The sequence below is a fragment of the Dicentrarchus labrax genome, unplaced genomic scaffold (genome assembly GCF_905237075.1).
Source record: "Dicentrarchus labrax unplaced genomic scaffold, dlabrax2021, whole genome shotgun sequence".
In the NCBI taxonomy this organism is placed as follows: Eukaryota; Metazoa; Chordata; class Actinopteri; family Moronidae; genus Dicentrarchus; species Dicentrarchus labrax.
Window position 1 is genome coordinate 11,128,053 of NW_026136717.1, and position 19,667 is coordinate 11,147,719.

The 19,667-nt window shown below is 40.7% G+C and overlaps 1 protein-coding gene across 4 annotated transcripts in view; it reads right to left on the bottom strand.

The window, feature by feature from the left end:
• The window catches only part of LOC127379342 (RNA-binding protein with multiple splicing), a 36,217-nt gene extending 26,128 nt beyond the window's left edge, over positions 1–10,089 (bottom strand). The window contains exon 1 of one of the 4 annotated variants that reach the window (XM_051428808.1): positions 9,525–10,089. In XM_051428808.1, the coding sequence (XP_051284768.1) occupies positions 9,525–9,587 (63 nt within the window). In that variant the 5' untranslated portion in view covers positions 9,588–10,089. The remainder of the gene's footprint in view (positions 1–9,524) is intronic. The other 3 variants (XM_051428807.1, XM_051428806.1, XM_051428804.1) reach the window with 3 other exon arrangements.
• Between the last annotated feature and the right edge of the window lie 9,578 nt (positions 10,090–19,667).

A 19,667-nucleotide genomic window follows, 5' to 3' on the forward strand; every position in this document is an offset into this window, starting at 1 on the left:
GGGATGATTCACAGGCAAATGTGTCAACAGCTCTCTCCTGCAGACATCTGCTGTTGATTACAGTATCAGTCTTTATTTATGCTGCTTTGAGACTAGCTCGAAAAGGCAGAGAGAGAGTTGTAAACATGCCGCCACCAGGTAACGCGAGGCATCAAAGTTTCATGATGTAGTAAACGAAACTGAAGGTCAAGTCAGGGTTGAGCAGATTCTGCAGATTCGTAAAAAAAAAAAAAAAAAAAAAGGCTAAGATAACCCCTCTGCCACTGTTTTATTTGGTTTTAGAAGCATCGTTTTATTGGTTCTTCATGAGTCACATACCTACATTTCCATAGTGCTGAGTGGCCCGGTATGGGCTTTTGAATCATTGACCATTTATGGCGTGCTCACACACCAACAAGCAGGCAGACTTCGATCAAAAACAGCAGTCCCTACCTACCACAAGCCAGCTGAGTACTTCACAGCCGGCTACCAGCGCGGTTCCCTGGCAACGCCTTAGCGGAGCACAGCAGTGTGTGGAGCCCCGGGCCAAAAACATCAGATCCTATTAAGGCCACTTCTGCAGCAAGTCCCAGGGGATCAATGTACCTCTAATCAGAGATCCTTGAGTCCACAAGCCCCGGATGAGGTCATCACCTTATTGATACTCTATCATTGCACCTTGAAGGTTTGCTGGTGCCACCCTTAGGCTGGTGAAGGAGGGGTGAGGCGTCTGTGCTCACAACAACAACTTAAGTGAGGTAATATCTTAAAGGATAGTTTATCACAACTTAGATCTTACTTTGATTGTCTATTGTTTCCAGTAGTTGTGATAACATTGTACTCATGAAAGTACTAGAGATCTGAGCACTAAGACTTTCCACAATTATTTACTATCTTCTGCATTATTTTCCAGTTGTTTTTAATAAAATGTTGGAATATAGTGAAGAATCCCAAGGTGACATGATCAAATTCCTTGTTTTACCCTTAACCCTAACAGAAGTGAACGGTCAATTTGGGTAATAATTTGTTTTCACCTCCCAATAAGTTTGGCTAACACAGAAGTTTGTTCCAAACCCGTCTGACTGTCCGACTGCTTGTGCTTCTCGCCCCGTCTGACTCTGTTTAGTGATGTTGCCGTGTTCTGAGATCTCAGCAATTTACTTTAAAACCAAAATGATCGTTTAAATGGCCCAGATGAAGGAGCAACATTACAAAGGAAGATAAATTTAGGATTGAACTGAAACATCTGGTGCTAAAAATATCAGCTCCAGGTTGTTTTTATGACTTCACTAATGAAATGTCATGTAAGGGAAAAAGTTTACTTAGGCCATGAAACTAGGAGACCAACCTTCCACTAAACAGACTTACCACTATCAAATGTCATGAAGCTTTAATTAACAAAGCCGAAATTGACGGCACAATAACTGACTGGAACGCCATTCAGAACTCGCATTAAAGCTTTTTAAATTTTCTCCAGGATAGAACGCAATTTGTCAGCCATTATGAAGGCTGCTTGATTTGTCTAATTAAATGACCTGGCAATTTATTCATGTGTCATTTCTATTCAGCTTGCGTTGTAGACTTACAAAATGCATTACACCTATTGCCTGAAATGCCTCATTATACTCTGTGTGACTTTCTCAGATATTTGCTCTGACTTTAATTGAGTGCTTTTTTGACCGTTCATTCTGGCTGAAATGAGGGACACGACCTTGGTGCGATGTGAGATGATTACTATGTGTTTCTTTCTCCCTTCCTGTGTGTGCGTGTGTTCTATAGCCAAGTTAATCGACAAAGGTCCTTCGAGCCAGATGTGGTAGGACACAGCACTAACCTTGAAGTGTTGACAGAGAGGGTACAGTAGCCTTTTGTAGCGTGTGTGTGCATGCAACAATGCTGCCACTACCTGCACATGAAATCAGAAAAAGCTCAGAAGAAATCTTTCATTGCACGCTCACACAAGTTGCTTTCAAATCCAGTCTTGGTACGCTGTGACCGAGCTAAAATCAAAGTCTACCCATAAGCCCATGTGAGCTCAGGGCAAGTTGAGTTTTCTTGCATCAGTTGAGCGCTGCGTTATTAAAAACAGTCCAACTGACAGACTCCCACACTCCTTTGCTATCCTTGCAGTTGTCACTGCTGTGTGTTGGCATCGCTCTCCATCATCCTCACAGAGAATGTGAAGAGTGAGAGACTGCAGGCCGGGGAGACGTGTCAAACGACCATAAATGGATGACTCCGTTTGTCTGTTAATCGCCTGGGTTCAGCGGGTCAAGTTTCACATTTGGAGGTCAGAAGTCGCAGGTTAGGCACGGGTTACTGTGTGGGTCAGGGGTCACCTGTGAGGTTGAGCACACTCCGAACGTCACGACTGAACTCTGAAAGGAGTGTTTCTTTGTTTTTCTCTCTCTCCCCCGCACAAGTGCTTTGGACCAACAATTACACCTCAGTTAGGGCCTGTAAATGTTCCAACAGGTTAACCTTTAAAAAAGACATTTAAAACAAATGACCTCGGAAAAGCAAGCGAGCACCCACTTCACTCCGTTTTTCCTCCTCTTGCTCTTTTTTCCCCTTCTCTCCTTACACTTTCCCCTTGTTTTAAAATCTGAACTGGAAAAGAATACTCTCATGTCTTAATGACACATATGCGCTCTTTCTTTCTTATCAGCCATTTTTGGCCAAAACAAAAAGGCCTTAAGGTGCCATTTGGGTGACGTGTGGAAGAGAAGAGCGACTCATTCACAGATTGTCAGCTGCACATCAGTTTGACTCCTTAGCTGTCGGCTTGAGTTCATCAAAATCTTTTAGAATAGTTTGCTGTCTTCATCCTTTCTCTTATCCGACGAGTCTCAATGAATGGACTTAACATTCCAAAGCGCTCATTAACACAAACTAATCGGCCAAGTTCACCATGGCCTTTTCCTGGCCTTCCTTTGTTGCCGCCTGCCCAAGTGGACACCTTAAACTGTTTGGTTTTGGGGTTGGGTGGGCAGAGGGTTAAAGTGTCCGGTGCAAGTCGAGACAAAAACAACAGCATATACTCAGTCATCCTCTGTGTCACCGTGAAGAAATGTAAGCCCACTGCTAATGCGTTCCCTTTATGTGATAGTACAGCTGTTCCTTTGTGTTATCAGTGACAGCGCTTTTAGAGCCCACATTTAAGGCTGCAAATAATCATTATTTTGGTATCAGTTTTTATGGATTCAATCAATGCATTGTCAAAACATTTTTAAAAATGCCCATCACAAGTTCCCAAAGCCCAAGATGATACCTTCTGATTGCTTTATTAACAAACTAAAGTTCTATATCCCAAATACTGTCAATTTACAATAATGTAAAACGGAACAAAAACAGCAAATATATGATCAAATTGCAAATCGACTTAATTGACTGACTTCCAGCACTAGATATAGTTCATATTTAGGATGTGTTCAGATGTGTTTAAAGTAAACCTAGTCACTTCTGAAAGGGTGAATAACACAATCTGCCTCTGACAAAGAAAAGAAAGTTGAGTACAGCTACAGCTTTAAATTGTTTGGTATGACCAGTAGCAATTTACAATATTAGCAAATGTTTGCTACTGTTACATTAGACGTTTTAGAATTTAAGAAAACAAATTTCTTTCATTTATGGCCACAGTGTGGTTTACAAAGTGTATCTTCCTTTTTTACATTTTAGCGATCAAATATATGAATCGACTAATCATTTCTGATCCAGGCCAATCATACTATATGATTATGTGATAAAATCTGGCTGATCTCGTTTCCCAGAAAACAGCCTACAATGGACAACAAAACAAGAAATTAGCCCCAGTTAGAACATTTAGCGAGCTAATCCATTGATGCCTATCCACTGACTTTGCTAGTTTCGACTTTGGTGCCACCTTTTCAAGCTAATCTTGAGCGGGTTGACCTTGGATGGCTAACCCTCGCTGGCCAGGCTGTTGGCACTCAGTTTGATAGTTGGACAGACAGGTTTCTCCTCATTACCGCTCTGCCTGGTTCTCCCCATGACCATAAACGGTGCTTCTGTTCAGAGATCTCAGGGTCATGCTTTCAACATATGGGCCGATAAGGGATAAGGAGTTTGTCTACTGGGACTAAAATGGGCAAGAGAGAAAGAGAGCAGGATGAAAAAAAGAAGGGAGTGGTAGGAAAGAGGAGAAGAAGAGTGGCAAATTATAAACAGTATCAGGGTGGAGGGAGGGAGGGAAAGATGGAGGAAATGGCGAGAGAACAAGATAAAGAGAGGCAAGAAAAAGGGTGGGACAGACGAAAGGAAGGAGGGAAGGAAACGGAGAGGAAGGGAGATAAAAATGTAGAGATGGAGCAGGAGAGAAGGGGGAAGATGGATGGAGGTGGGTTTAGAAAAAATAAATTAGATGAATCTGAGTATTATTGACTGAAAAAGCGTTAAAAAAAAAAAGAAGTGTGAAGGCAGGTTCAGAGAAAAGATACTGTACACTGTAAGTTGGGTAATTATAGCTCGTGAGTAAGCAATATTAAGTGGAGGTGACAGAACAAGCACATAAATACAGTATGACGAAGGAAGACAAGATGGCTGACGCTGCCTAGGCACAGGCTCACTTGTGTAGTGTGTCATTAATTACAAAGCAAACTCTGGGTTGACAACTAAGGCCTTTTAAGGAAAGCAGCACCATATAAGACACTTCACTCCTAACTCATGATTAGATTTAATAGTTTATATATAGCTGTAGATATATATATATATATATATTTAAATATCTAGTATAAATCCTTATCTCTGACTTTTATCTTTCCTTTTCTTCTCACATCAGTCTAGCAGGATCCTTTGCCAGCCGTTCCTGACGCTAAGCCTTGTTGTTGTCTTTTCAAATACCTCTTGTCGCACAGCTGACAAATGGCTAAGATAAGATGACAATTCCCCCCGCGCTTTTATAAATAAACCCCTACCTATCAGCGTAGATGGAGCAGGGCTTTACTGTTTGTGTCAGCCTGTGTAAAGGCTTTTTATTGTGTATTTAAAGGTATATTTCATGGTAAATCTGTGAGTTTGAGAGTACTTATAGTCTCACGGTAAATATCTGCGTATATTGTCTTTTGCCCTATCATGGCCACTTCAGCCTCTAAGCTCCCCTCTGATAACGTTTCATGTCACAGAGCGTTAATGTATCTGCGTGCCCTTTTCATAGATACATGCACAAGTACGGACCACACACACACATACACACGCCCACACCACTGTGCTACGGACCGCCGTGGCCTCCCTCCGCTTCACTGTGCTTCTCCGGCAGCACAGCTCCCCACCTACATCTCTTCATGGAAAAGGTCACGCTGGCCACATGACCTGCTATTTGAAGAGGACCTGGTGGATACCCAAAGCAGGCCAAGCACAATCCAATTACACCCTGGGGAGATACGCCACATTTGTTGAACTCTGCTTGAGTGATATTCTGTTTCTCTTTGGGCGCTTGTAAAGATCCACTTACATGTTTATGGTCAGCCAGGAACTAGAATCAACAGATGTTTTACAAGGTTCAAACTCCTGCTGCATTCGACTGTTTAATCCACTTTTACTATGAAAATGATTATGAGCATGATTGCAAGTAAAACATACTTCCATCCTGCATTGAAAGGGTACACCGTGTTCACTCATTTGTTGAAAATCAGGTGCGGTTTTAACGAAGACCTCCAAGGTAGAAAAGTCTGGGCAGGTCTCGGCTTAAATAAACACGAGTTAGCTGGAGGGAAATTGACAGCAAGGAGGTTAAAGGTCGAGCTTAGTCGAGTGACTTGGTTAACTATGATGCATTCCATGTACTTCCCTTCCCTTGTACTCACAACCTGTACTGCAGGTCCTCACCTTTCTCTCACTACCATCAGTCCCTCTCTTCACTTCACCATCCATTAACACAAAACAGGCCTAAAACTAATCTGAAATAAATAAATGATTATTTTCCATACCCATTAAACTGTCTGTTGTTTTTTCTGCCAACTGGATTAACTGTTGAGAACCAAATCTGTGGCACTCTTTGCTTGATAGATGACTTAACTGATCCTTAAAATCTGGGCTGCAGCTAATAAATATTGTCATTATCGATTAATCTGCTGCTTATGTGCTTGATTAATTGCTTGCCCTACAAAATACAGGAAAATGTCCATCACAATTACCCAAAGCCCAATGTGATGTCTTCACATACTTTGTTTTCTATTTGTTTTTGTGAAACAGATTCAATTCATTCACTATCTAAATAGTTGCTGATTAAATTCCGTCAAACGGCTAATCGATTAATCAGCTAATTGGACAATAAAAACTTGAGATCCTGATAAGACATTATGAATAAACTTCACAACCTTTACCGTTTTTGAATTGTGTGTAAAACATTCACAAAAACATGATATTCTTCTCTTTAAACCATCTTGAGTTCATTCTTTAAAAAAATTTACTCTGAAGAGCCCTCCAGGTCTGCTGTCCATACAAGGCGTGGAAACCACAGCTGGTCGAAACGTATCTTTGACATTCGCCGTGTAAGAGCCGGCGCGTCAGCTCGACTGCATCAGTGACCGTTGAGTGGCACAGCATGTGAAAGCATCCAGAACACCTGATAATAACGCTTATCAAACCAGCTCACGAGATTAGATGCTGCTGCGGGCTGAAACCTGCATACCTTGTCTGCAACAACACCATGTTTGGTGAGCACTGGTCCACAGAAGATAAACATTAAGCATCGTCAAGCTCTGGTGTACAGTGATGATGGCGTGTGAGGTTGGGCAATGAAGCAGGCATGGCAAGCCAAGCTCGCTACGGTGCTTTACTGGTGCGAATCAGTGATCCATTGAGTCGCATACTACACTGTGCAAGAGGGGGGGGGGACGCTGCTGTTGTTCAGCATGTGAGAGTCATACCAGCATGCTTGTTAAACTTTGGATCTCATAAGGTCATAGTTTATGGTTACTTTGGTGTTGTTAAGCACAAAGCTGCTTGACATTTTGCATTAAATGCTTTTGTGAGCTTTGCGAATGTTTGTGCACAGGAGACAGGGATGGGAAAAGAGTTAAAAGACTTGAACACAAGAGGGGGAAATGTCCAATTAGTTACTTGAATATCACTAAAACTGTTTGTATTGTACGTATATTCAAGTCTACTACAGCAAATTAACTCTAATGTTCATTTGTCATGTGGAAAAAGTGCAAGTCATACTCAGGAATTAGTCAAATTATTCTTAGTCTCAAGTGTGTTTTTGTGTGGATATGCACACCTGCCTGCAAAAGTGTGTGTGTGTGTTTGATTGCACCTTTCCGCGCCTGCTCGTACATGTGAGAGTGAGTGTGAATGTGTGTGTACAGTCTCCCTGAAACTCACTGCTCCTCTGCATACAACACACATCATTAGACAAAAGATAAAGTGGTGCAGTCCAACCTTACGTTAATTCACTCGAGTAAATTTAAGTCTGGATGACTTCCAAACATTCCCACAACCATTAGAGTTCTCCGGCCATTAATCTCTCCGTCTGCCTTCTACACAATGAGAGACACAGGCTCTCGTCCCGTCCCCCGGCTTGTGGACGTCACAGAATTTCAAACTTATTTAAGTCGGATGCTAGTTCAGAGATTTAGTGGAGAGAGTGAGTAGAGCTGCAACTAATGATTATTCCCTGATTATCGCTGACTAATCTGGTACTTACTTTCAGCGTTAGTCGGTTAGTTGTTGAAAAGTATGAAAATACGAATCACAGTTTCCCAGAGCCGCAGATGACCTCGCCTTCAGTTTGCTTTTTTTGTCCGACAACCTATTCATAAGCCAAAACAGAAACTGGAATCATCAAATGTTGGCATTTGTGCTCAAAAAATTAACTAAATGATGATCAAAACAGTTTCAGCTGTAAACAAAGCTGTCAGATGCTATTATGAGTCGCGTATTAAGGTGATTATTGGAAATGAATCCATTTTCTTTTCTTTCTTGTCCTCTTTGGTCACAATGATGAGCAACCATCCCTCTTCCAGCTAAAGCAAAGATGTTCAGCTGTGCAATGCTTACATAATTTTAATGATGAACTGATCAACAGAACATTTTCTAACTATTAACAATTGAAGTCATTTATTAAGCATTTGCTCCATTTTTATATGATTTTAATTGAATATATTTGCACTTTGTACTGTTGTTAATATACAGTATTTTTAACAACAATAATCATTAGTTGCTGCCCTTGAGTCATGCACTGGCGCCGCAGGCTGTATTGTGAGCACATAAGGTCAGAAGGTGAATGAAGCTTTACACTCTCTCCATCAGGTTTCCAAGAAGTTAATTCTTCAGTCTCTACCTCATCTGCGTGGGCCAAATATGGTGATAAATCAGGACGGGTATGTTTGGCTATTCAGTTACAAAAGCGACGAGCAGAACACCGAGCCTTAATCAAATTGCTCCAAGAGAAATATCTGATATAATCTGATATACCTTTTTCTTACATCACTTGGCCGGCGAATGCGTGCAACTCTGAAATAACAAGCCCTGTTGTTGGAGCAGAGACGCTTCCGTGCCAAATAAAAGTCACCCCCACGCAAAGACCACCACTACAAACTTATTTACCAAGACGGAGACGCTATGGATTCAGATTGTGCAATGTTTACAGAGGAGAAAAGGAAGAAACTGGGCTGTTATCCAGCATGTTTAGAGAGAAAAACGCATTCACTAGAAACTAAACAGATCACTTTCCCCCCCTTTTTTTTTAAAGACAAACAACATCAGTCTGGTGTGTTAAGCTGTAATTAAGTCATATTAGTAGAGAGGCTACTCTCCCTTAACTGTAATGCAGTGGGTCTGGGTTACAAACACTTATTGCCTACATGTTGCAGCAGTCAGTTGTTTGAAAACTAATTTGCCTCCTGGCTCAGAATTGCCTTTATGCCGCTGCTTATCAGTGTTGTGTGAAATCTGGCTGTACAGTACAGTAAGCCAGACCTAACAAAGACTTTAGCCTTTTTTTTGTCATTATCTACAATACATTCCTGACTTCAGAGTTACCCGGGAACTGCTTATTGGGGATTCATCAATTATTAAGTCCTGCCTGGTTCCTCACTTGTTCATGGGTGAGTATGGGTTTGTTGGACTGCTTTAAAAATAAAAAAAATAAAACACTTAGACGTGGACACATTAGAAGAAGAGGGAGATAGGTTATATATGTCTAAAACAATATGACAGGTGCACAAATTCGCGAAAGAACGAGATACTGCGTCGGGAAAACCGGATAAGAAATGTGATGCAGGAGCTAGGTCCGGTAACATAACAGCAGTTAGCAACTTTTACAAGGTAAAAAAAAAAAAATCAGATAACGCTACAAGACTGAGTCATTTAGACGTTTAACAGTATATAAGAACATCATAAGGATACTGCGGGGATACTGTAGCGGACAAAGTAGCCAATGCGTGGTTAAAAACACGCAACGTTTGTTTCTTTTTTAGCATGTATCTCTCATTGAAGACGAGCCATTTAAAAAAAAAATAAAAAGATTAAAATTGATAGAACAGCTGTGAGAGCAGGTAGGCAGCTCGCTCGCGGACACGTACCTCCTCTTCGTGGTTGGTGAATTCACTCGGCTCGTTGTCTTTCTCGATTTTGTTGTTATTCATTCTGAGCCTGACTCTTTTCTCTCGTTCACTTGGACTGTCTTCTTCTTTTTCTTTTTCCTCTTCGTCTTTGGTCGCCTTTCGTTTCTGCTTCGCTCCCTCCTTCTTCTTCTTCTCCAGGACTCGGGATTTAAAAAAAAGCACCCACCGACAGACGAACAGTCCGCGTGCGGCCGCTGTCCTACTGACCCGAGCTTCCCACTACTTTGGCGACATGAATGATAAGTAAAGATTTAGTTAGTTAGTTTGTTTGGTTTTTTTTAAAAAAAAGAAGGAGAAACTCAGCTGTGGGTGGTTTTTTTCTGTGCAGTCAGATATTCCTCAGCATTCCCTGGAAAGCTTCTCCGGAGGCTTGTTGCTGTTCCCCAAAATGAAATACAGTAAATGTTCAGTGGACTGCGCCGCAGGCAAACTTCTCTCTCCTCATCCGCGCGGGGGGGAGACAGGGAGGGAGACAGGGAGTGAGGGAGGGAGCGAGGGAGGGGTTTAGGGTGGGGTAAAGGGTGGGATGCACCGGGGGCTTTAGCAAGTTTTATCAAGTGCTGTAAGACCGGCAGTGGAAGGAAAACCGGTGCCAATCACCGATCGCCTTTTGGATCAGCTGTTATTTCGGTCACTGTTACATTCCTGTAATCATTTTACAGTGTGATGTCTATCCTATAACCTTGTGTTATCTATTGTCTTATTATATGGCTGCTTTAATATAAACACCCTAAACAAAAACAAAAAAAAACCCTAAACAGGTCTGATCAGACAACAAATAAAACATTTCTCCAATCCCTAACCACCTATTATATGAATTCTTATTTATTCAGCTGTTTTTGAATTAATGTCTAAATGCTGTTTCAAACCAGCTTTACACAGTCAGGACCACAGCTCTGTTGGAGAGTGAAACTTGTTCTTATTTATTCATTTTGTTGTCTTAAAAAGTTCCCTCCAGTCAGAGTCTTTCTTCCTGTTCCTACAGCTGGATGTTAGATCTACGGTGTGCGGAATGATGTATGTGCAGAGTTTGACACCAGAAGGATGTTTTCACATTCATCTGCAGAAAGTTGGAAAGTTCCTCCGCTGAACATCTTATTTTCTTTAAAGGGGCGGGACCTACGAGCATGATTTGTGACATCATGACTCCATCTGTCAGTCACTCCTGCACCAGTGTTCAACTTGCAATGATGTAATGTGGAAACTTGAAGCCACCAGTGCACATACACTGAGAATGGATTTTTTAATATTGAGTTAGAGACAAATTGTTAAAATTCACACAGTTAAACTGTTAAACAAGTTTATTATTTCTGGTCATGACCGAACCTTTAATAGACACCTGCATTTCTAATAAACCAGACAGTGGGCAGGAACTTTCTTTTACACAATGTCACTTTCTTGTGTATATATATATGACAAAAAATTATTAGAATCAGCCAATTCAATGTGTAATTTTTTTAAATTGTTGAACTTAAACTGTTTGCAGGTTGCTAAAAGGAGTCCAAATTCCAAGATACTGAGTATATGACTTTAGTGTCAATGGTATCTTTGAACACGGGTTATCATTTCTGGTTGTTCCATGCATTTGCACATGTTTGCTGTGACCTAATACAGGTTGTTACATCTCAAATGTATTTATTCATGTATTTATTTACTGTATTTTATAACGTTTACCTGCCAAGTGACTACAGATGGAAATCTTAACCTGAAACAATGCTTCTCTTTCCTTGCTTGGGATTCTTGTTTTATTCATGGTTTGCGTAGAAGAAACACACAGTATATAAAATATATTGTGATGCCAATACAAACACTTTTATAAATGGTTGGTCTAAATTATGTTTAAATTTAATTGTTCTGAGCCTGATAGGATGTGGAAGAAATAATACAGTTTGTCCTGATTCACATCAGGGCACACATGACTCATATTGTAGGAGATTTTGTAATTTAAGAGTCATTTTTGATTGTTTAATTGTTCGCATCGTACCAGGTACTTTCCTGGGAACAATGGCGACACGGTTTTGCTTTGAAAAAATAAGCTGTCACTCACTTTTACTTACCACTGTATTCAACGAGTCACTCATTTTTCTATATCTGAACCTGTTGAGTGTTTAATCTTTAACCAAGCTGCGTTACATACCGTCAGTTTCTGCCATAAATCTGGCATCACAAGATGCCATGTTACCCTGCACACTCAGGAGTATTTTCTTTCTTTCCCCGCGTCAACCCCCTGAAATGTAGCACTCAGCATAATCCATCATCTGTAAAGACGCACAGAGCAGTAGACGCAGACAATTATCAACCTGACTGTTTGATACATCTCACGTGTCTCTGGGTTTATCATTTCAAGGCCTCTGAGTAGTTTTGTGGTTTCGGGCAAATATTTCTCCTCAGACATCACCGATGTCACCGATACACCCTATTTCTTCCAAGATTTACAATGACCGTGGCAGGGTGTGCATGTAAAGAGGTACTGGAGACAACACCTGTAAATTGTTCAAGATTTGCATATGATAACACTCTATTTGATTTATGACCTTTTTTGTGTGAGGAAACAGCCAGAGCCTGGAGCTATGGAAGTGATGTCTCAACAACAGAGGAGATGAGCAAACACTAAAAAGTTTACTGGCACACCTATTATTGTCTACAGGGCAGGGTGCAAAACAGTCTTAAAAGCAGCGATCAGGTGACAAGGCAGCCTTGAACGCTCCCCCGTTTTCAAAACATTTATTTTGAGCAACTGCCTCACTTTGAATTTTTCGCGTTGAAAGGTTCAAGAGCTGACAGTAGCTCGGTAGTGGGGACTTTGACTATATGTTGCATGACATTTATTGCACAGGACAGACGCTCGCATTTTGTGACAGCCAGTGTGGAAGACACAGCGAGTCGTTTTTGCTGAACTTGCACCTCAAAAGCAACAAAAGAAGGAAAAACAGTCATCGTGGATCGGTCTTAGAGATGTGTGCTCTTTCCCCTCCCAGATCATGTCTATATCAATTACAATGCATCTGAAGCACACACAATGAAGGAGGAAAATGGCAGAGTCTTTTTATGCTGATGAGAAGCAGTTCGGGATGAGGGGAGAGGGAGGAGGGTCTTGGAGTCTTTTTCGAAGCAGATAAAAATGGAAATGTTCCCCTTGCTGCTCAACACCCCTGTATCAAAGCTTCCTGCCGGAGTCTGGGGAGCAAGGAGGAGGAGGAGAGCTGGGAAGGAGGAGGAGAGGATAGGAGTCGGAAGGGTGGGCGGGAGGAGGAGGAGGAGGGAGGGGGGGAGATGTCCCAGCTGTGTTTGACAGGTCTCAGGGCTGAGCTGTGTGGTCTGATGCTTGGAGAGGGAGGGTGCCCGCCCCCCCTCAAAGGCACACACACACACACACACACACACACACACACACACACACACACACACAGGAATGAGGGGGTTGGTGGGGGGGATGAGGAGCCGCTAGGAGACAGTCTGGTCACGGTGTCCTGGGTAACATGTCAGCAAGCTTTGACATGGTCCAGCCTTACATGAAGATATCTTTGTGTTATCAAGAGACGGCTGGTTAAAGAAAATGCAACAGCGTGGGCTAAACTGGTTGAGGGAGCCTTGTTATTTCAGTTCGAGTTGACAGGGAGACAAAAGAGAGCACGCATGTTAATTTCACGTGATAGAAAGGAATAGTTTTGGACGTTTTGGGCAATATGCTTCTTGGCTCAGATGAGACGATCTATACCAGTCTCGTGTCTGTATGCACAGCCCTGTCTCCTGGAAATTACATTTTTATACAACTAACTTGTAACAGTAAATACGTTGTGAGGGAAACCTAATGCCAACCAAATTAAATTTTTCTGTTGTTAACATAATGAGGAAATGTTGTTAATTAACGTACTTGGCAAGTGGCAAAAATGCTGATACTGAACTACACTGTCCAATCGTAGTGACTTCAGCATTATTCAACATTTTTTGCTTATGTTAGGTTAGGTACTGCTTAGGTACTGCCACGAATACAGAAAAAGTCAGCAGTGACTTCAGACAGAAGATTTTTTATTAACAATTAACTGGAATCATGATCTTTCCCTAACCTTAAAGGTCCAGTGTGGGACATTTAGGAGGATAATAATCATAGGTATGTTTTCATCAGGGCTGCAGGACATGGTAAAAAAAACATCATATTGCAGATATTAATGATTAGGAATGATCATTTTTGCATCACAAATTTAATTTTCACAAAAAAATTTGTTGGGGTCTGTACCAAACAAACATGTTTCTTACATCTGGAGAACAAGATTTGTAGGCAAGGATGTCTTTGCAGCACTACATTATAATGCTGTTCTGTCACACATTTTACCTTCAACAAAAAATTGCAGCTTGGATACTGCCCTTGGCCATAATGTAATTTCGATAATATTGCGATTAATTGTGCAGCCTGAAAATAAGAACCCTTGTGTTTCATCTACAGAGGGAGCAGTTCTTCTACAGAATCCTCCATGTTGAACCTGCTGGTTTCTACAGTAGCCCTGAACAGACAAACTAAACACTGCCTTTAGACAGAGCCTTCTGCGTTTTTTGTGATTTTGTGATCGCTCCTCCGTAAAAGTTGCCCAAGAACTTGACACAGGAATTTTGCTGTCCCAAGTTTCCTAGCTAGCTGTTTCCCACTGTTTCCAGTTGTCATGCTAAGCTAAGCTAACCGGCTGCAGTTTGTAGTCCCACATTTAGCATAATGTTACTAAAGATGAAAGTGATACCAATCTTCTCACCTAGCTCTCTGCAAGAAAGAATAAGCATATTTCCCAAAATGTCAAACTACTGCTTTAAGAACCAGATCTTTTGTTGTCCACATAACAAACATTTCAATAGGCCATGTTGCAAGAACCTTTGCTGACACAAAGGCAGGACTGGAGATTGAGACACAAATCAGATTATCTAATATTGTCTTCTGGATCACTGACTCATAGCTAAAAGGCCAGCTTGATATGAGCACCAAAACAAAAATCCATCATGACACAATGCCGATGTATTGACCAGTGGTGGATCCCCGAGGGAGGACCCCCGCGGTTTTTGCAATACGCTCAGTCGGCAGTCAGATGACTCGAAGATGATGTGCTGTTTTGATTCTTCTTCCTTTCACTCTTTCTTTGCATTCCTGCAAGTCAGTATCAAAGCAAACTCCTCATCCCTGTTCTCCACGGTTACTAACTTCCTCCAAAACAACCCAAAAGGAAAATAAGAGAGCGAGAACAATGTTGCAATCTATCTAGAGGTCATCTGTAAAAACAAGCAGGCCTGCCTATAGACCTGACAGCAGCTCCGGGTTTGGCAGAGCAACACACTTCACCCTTTTGAGTGATGTGGGGTAAGTGGCTCTCATTGGGCTTAGAGCCAAGCCAAGCCATTCCATTCCTTTGAGTTACTGATACACAGTGTACCTCCCTTATGCTTAGTGCCCTTTGATCTTCCTCTAAGATCACCAATGAGCAATTTGTGGTCAGATTGACCCGCTCTAATTGGCCATAAGAGGCTTGGTACTTTGTTTTAGTTTGCTCAGTCTTTTCCAGTGGCCTCTTCATAACCAAAGTGCTGTTTACTCAACCTCTGTGTGACATAAAAATCACATTAAATGACAATAATAACAGTACTTTTTTAATGGTATAGGTTTCTTTCCTTCCATCCTTTCAAGTGCTGTCTGTACAGTCTGCAGAGTTTTTTGCTTTCAGGGATCCCATCTGCTGCAATAAATTCTTAACAAAAGACTCTACAGCCATGCTAGCGGTTCTGTGAAGCTGTACTTATACTCAGCGGTGCTTTGAGCTAAATGCTAATGTCGGCATGCTTACAATCTTAGAATGACTAGTATGGTGATGTTAAGCAGGTATAATAAGGTACCATTTTTACCTTCTTGGTTTAGAGTGTTACTTTTAGAATTTTTGCAGGTATTTGGCATGAATAAGTTTGGACAGAAACTATAGGCTCAACAAAGTTACATTATGAGGACATATCGTTTTTTATGGAATTTATCCAATAGCTGTTGTGACATTTCACTCTAAACCAGCGACAGTAAAAGTCATTAGGGTCACCAAAGTTATTAGGATTAATCGTCTAGGGACCACCATGTCAGTTTTTTATATTGTTGGAGCTTGCAGCAACCTCTGTGGCTGAAACATGAAGCTAATAGGGAAGCAACAAAACTTGAGTTGTCGCAGTTACGAATATTATGGTTCTTTAACATGAACGAGGGGTCTTGCGTTTTTTTTTATTACTCGCTGTCACACACACACAGCATGCAGTTCCTCAAACAGCCACTTGAGGTTGGCTCCAAAAGCGAGTCAGTCTCCATAAGGCCTCATATTAAAATGCCCAACTTTACCAACTTTACGAATTGTACAGGGGGTGGATTTTTATACAACACACCTGCTTAGATCAAGGTTTCAAGTTATGCATAATTAAGGAAGTGTCGTCACAGGTGGTTGGTTTCAGCAACCAGGCTTCATTCAGCCCCCCTCAGCTCTACCCATGCTCCACGGCCACGTCTTCCTGGTTGTGGATTAGCAGGGAGCCGGCGGAGTCAGGACCACGAAGATGGCGACAGCCAGAGCTGACCGCACTGAGCTTCACAACGGCTCTTCAGAAACCTATGGGTGACGTCACTATTTTTATTTATACATACACTTCTATGTTGTCGAAGCATTTCAATAAAAAATGACAACCTTTCGGTGATACCAGCAAGAGAATGAGGGGTTCAGGCTTCATTCTCTGGGGACCATGATTGTCATTATCATGGTCAATTTAATAGCAATTCATCCAACTGTTCATTCTGGACCAAAGTGGTGGATGGACAGTTACACTAGCATAGCAAACTTGAGCAATAACAAATGACAAGCCCTAATTAACTTCAGTTAGTAAAGTTTCCCTGTTTTATCACTATGACATTGTGCCTGAGTTGAGTGTCTTTATATCGGTGCACACATTATGTTATGCTGCTCTGCTTACTGTCAATCACCGAACACCCACAGGAAGAAATGCAAGCCTCTGCCAGGAAATAATCCCTCAAGAACGTGTCGCCTTACAAACTTTAGTGTCTGTTTGTTTGGGGTGTCTTGCTTAGCTGGAAAACGGGAAAAGCAAAAGTGAAAAAAGGTTAGATTAATGTTTCAAAAAGGCCAGAAAGTCCAAATGGATGAGGCAGATGTCTGGAAAAATTGCTGGTTTGAGTAAAATCATCTTTATCATGAGTTGCTGTTGTTCTACATCCCATTTCCTCTGCTGGACGGGCTCAGAGAAAGAGAATGCAGGAGCTCTTGTGATTAACTAGGTTGCATTACTGAGTAGTGAGGTAGAACGTGCGTTTATCCTCAAGGGCATTTCAGGGTCTTCAGGTGCAGCCGTGTGTTAAATCTGACAAGCCACGAGAAGGAAAACCGGCTCTGAGCAAGAGCTCGACTCATAAAACCACCTCTCTGTCTTGTCATATATGGAAAGACCTGCAACTTGTGTCGAGATACAGAAACACACGAAAGAGGCACAATCTGTGTCATTAGACTGTAAGTTTTCATGGCTCAGTGGGCCAAGGAAGAGGTCGAGTAGAGAGCAGAGACCACGCTAAGTATGTCTCCTAGGCTTGAATTCCCAAAATGTTGACACAGGTCCATGTAATGGACTATAATGTTCCCTTTGAATGCAGTTGAGTGGTCCTAAAATGTCTTAAAGCAGGTCAAGGGGAAGTACGTAAAGTTATATCTTCTCTTTTGTTGTGCATTGGAACCAATAAAAGGTTAAACTAAAACCCGGCCCATGTGGTCTTTGTCTTTCCCACAACCTTTAATCTTTATTGAACAATGTGTGCAGTTTGGTTTGAGCTGCAGAACTTTGTGTATTGACCTTTCAGTCACGAGGAATTTAAGTCTTCTATTGTTAAGTTGTTAAGTATTCTGATTTGTAACTTTTCTCTTTTTGCTACATCTTGTAATTGTCCTGTCAAGTTTTTGTGGCGTCATCGTTTTATGTTATGTTATTAGTTTTTATGGTAGGCTACTTTGCAGTAAAGGATCAAAGATTACTACAAATACTGTAGTTGGCATACATCACATAAATCTATACACGTGCACAGGCAAACATGCATGCATCTATGGTGTACTTCATTTATTTATTTTACAGCTTTACACTTTTCTTCTGTCTGTTAAACTGTAATTTATTTTACTGCAGTTTCCATTATATGTTCATAAAATAAAATAGCACGAATGCAGGAAATGCAAGATCAAGAGTTTAAGGCAATGCTAGTGGCTCTGTGAGGCTGTACTTATATAAATGCTAACATCCGCATGCTAACATGCTTGTCAGTGCCTGAACTGTGATTAAGACTTTTTAAAGGTCCAGCATGTAACATTTAGAAGGATCTATTGGCAGAAATAATATAATATGTATAACTATGTTTTCATTAGTCTATAATCTCCTGAAAATAAGAATAGTTGTCTGTTTGTTACCTTAGAATGAGCCTTTTATATAGGGGAGACCGGGCCTTGTTGTCACACTTTTAACACTTTTATATATTTCTTGGAATCAATACATAAAAAAAAAAAAGTGTACCAGATGAAAGACCAAAGTCTCAGGTATATATTTTGTATTCATGTCATTTTCATATCTTGTGTCAGTGCAGAGTTATAAGCAATCAAATAGAGAGTGTGAACATGTGACATGTTGCCCCACCATCGTGTAAGTTGTCTCACTATATGGGGTAAAATGTCACATTGGATTTTGTAACTAATAAAACAAGGACAAAATTATTGTTGTTCTTTTTTACTTGAAAGTGAACATTGAAGTCAGGCACAGAAAATGTTTATCATTGAGCTTGAAAAAGCCATTGAACAAACGTTAACATAAAATATTATGCAACATGCACAGGATTAAAGTCCTTAGGAACTACTGGCACGTAGGCTATGGCTCTCAGACTCAAATGCCTTTTACCTTTCTTAAACTCAAAATTCCAGATTGAATTACAAAAAAAGAAAGCATTGGTTCATTATCAAACTTAAACCAGTCCTGAAATGTGGACATAGTTCCAGCAACAACTGGAAGATCCATTCATAAAAACTCAAACAAAACCTGACAAACAAATGGGTGCATTCTTCATGGGCCCATCCTTTGCATAATATTGTATTATATTATATATTATATTATTGTTATATTGCATAATATTATTATAATAGTGCATAATATAATAATGCACTATAATAATAAAAAATAAAAAATTGCAAGTCAATCACAATATGCGTGTGACAACTAACCCCAGAATGACTGAGACATGTTGCCCCAAACTACCATGTTCGCTAACACTAGCTCTAGCTTAAAGTTCGCTTAAAACAGAACAATGACTGAGGTATGACAGGATGCCTTAATCTCTCCTCTAACAAGTCCACATGTATCACTGTTAGGACTTTTATCTGAACGAAGCTTATTTTGAAATATATAAAGTTGATATTTTTTACTTTGGGTTGTGCAAAATGGTTATTTGGTGCTCATCTCAGCTCACAATGTGCTACCTGTGTGACAACAAGCCCAGGTCTCCCCTATACAGATGCCAGGGTCGCCTTTCATTGAAACAGCCATGTGTAACCACTCCATTTCTACAGTACCTCGGAAGGGACAAACTGAGTCAGGAAGTTTTACTTTAAAAAATAAAATAATGCATTTGCAGAGCTGATAATTGATGTAGATGACGAGTGAGCTATCCTGTTTTCTTCTCATTAAAGTTTCACATGCGCAGTACCAATTACAATGTTACCATGTTCACCTTTTTAAGTTTAGCATGTTAACATCATAATATTTGCTAATTAGCACCAACATAAAGTGAAGCTGAAGATTTTGCAGGTATTTGGTAACAACCTTATGAAAGTTTTTGAACATAAAGTAGTGGACAAGTTGAAAATTTTACCTGACAATGGTGCTTGATGAAATTATATATTTTTTAACTTTTCATGTAGCTAACCATGATAAAATGATTGCAATAAATTCTAAGGGGGCCTTGAATCTGTGTGCCATTGTCATGGCAATTGGTCCAACAGTTTTAGAGACATTTCACTCAAAACCACCTATGTGAACCTCATGGTGGCGCTAGAGGAA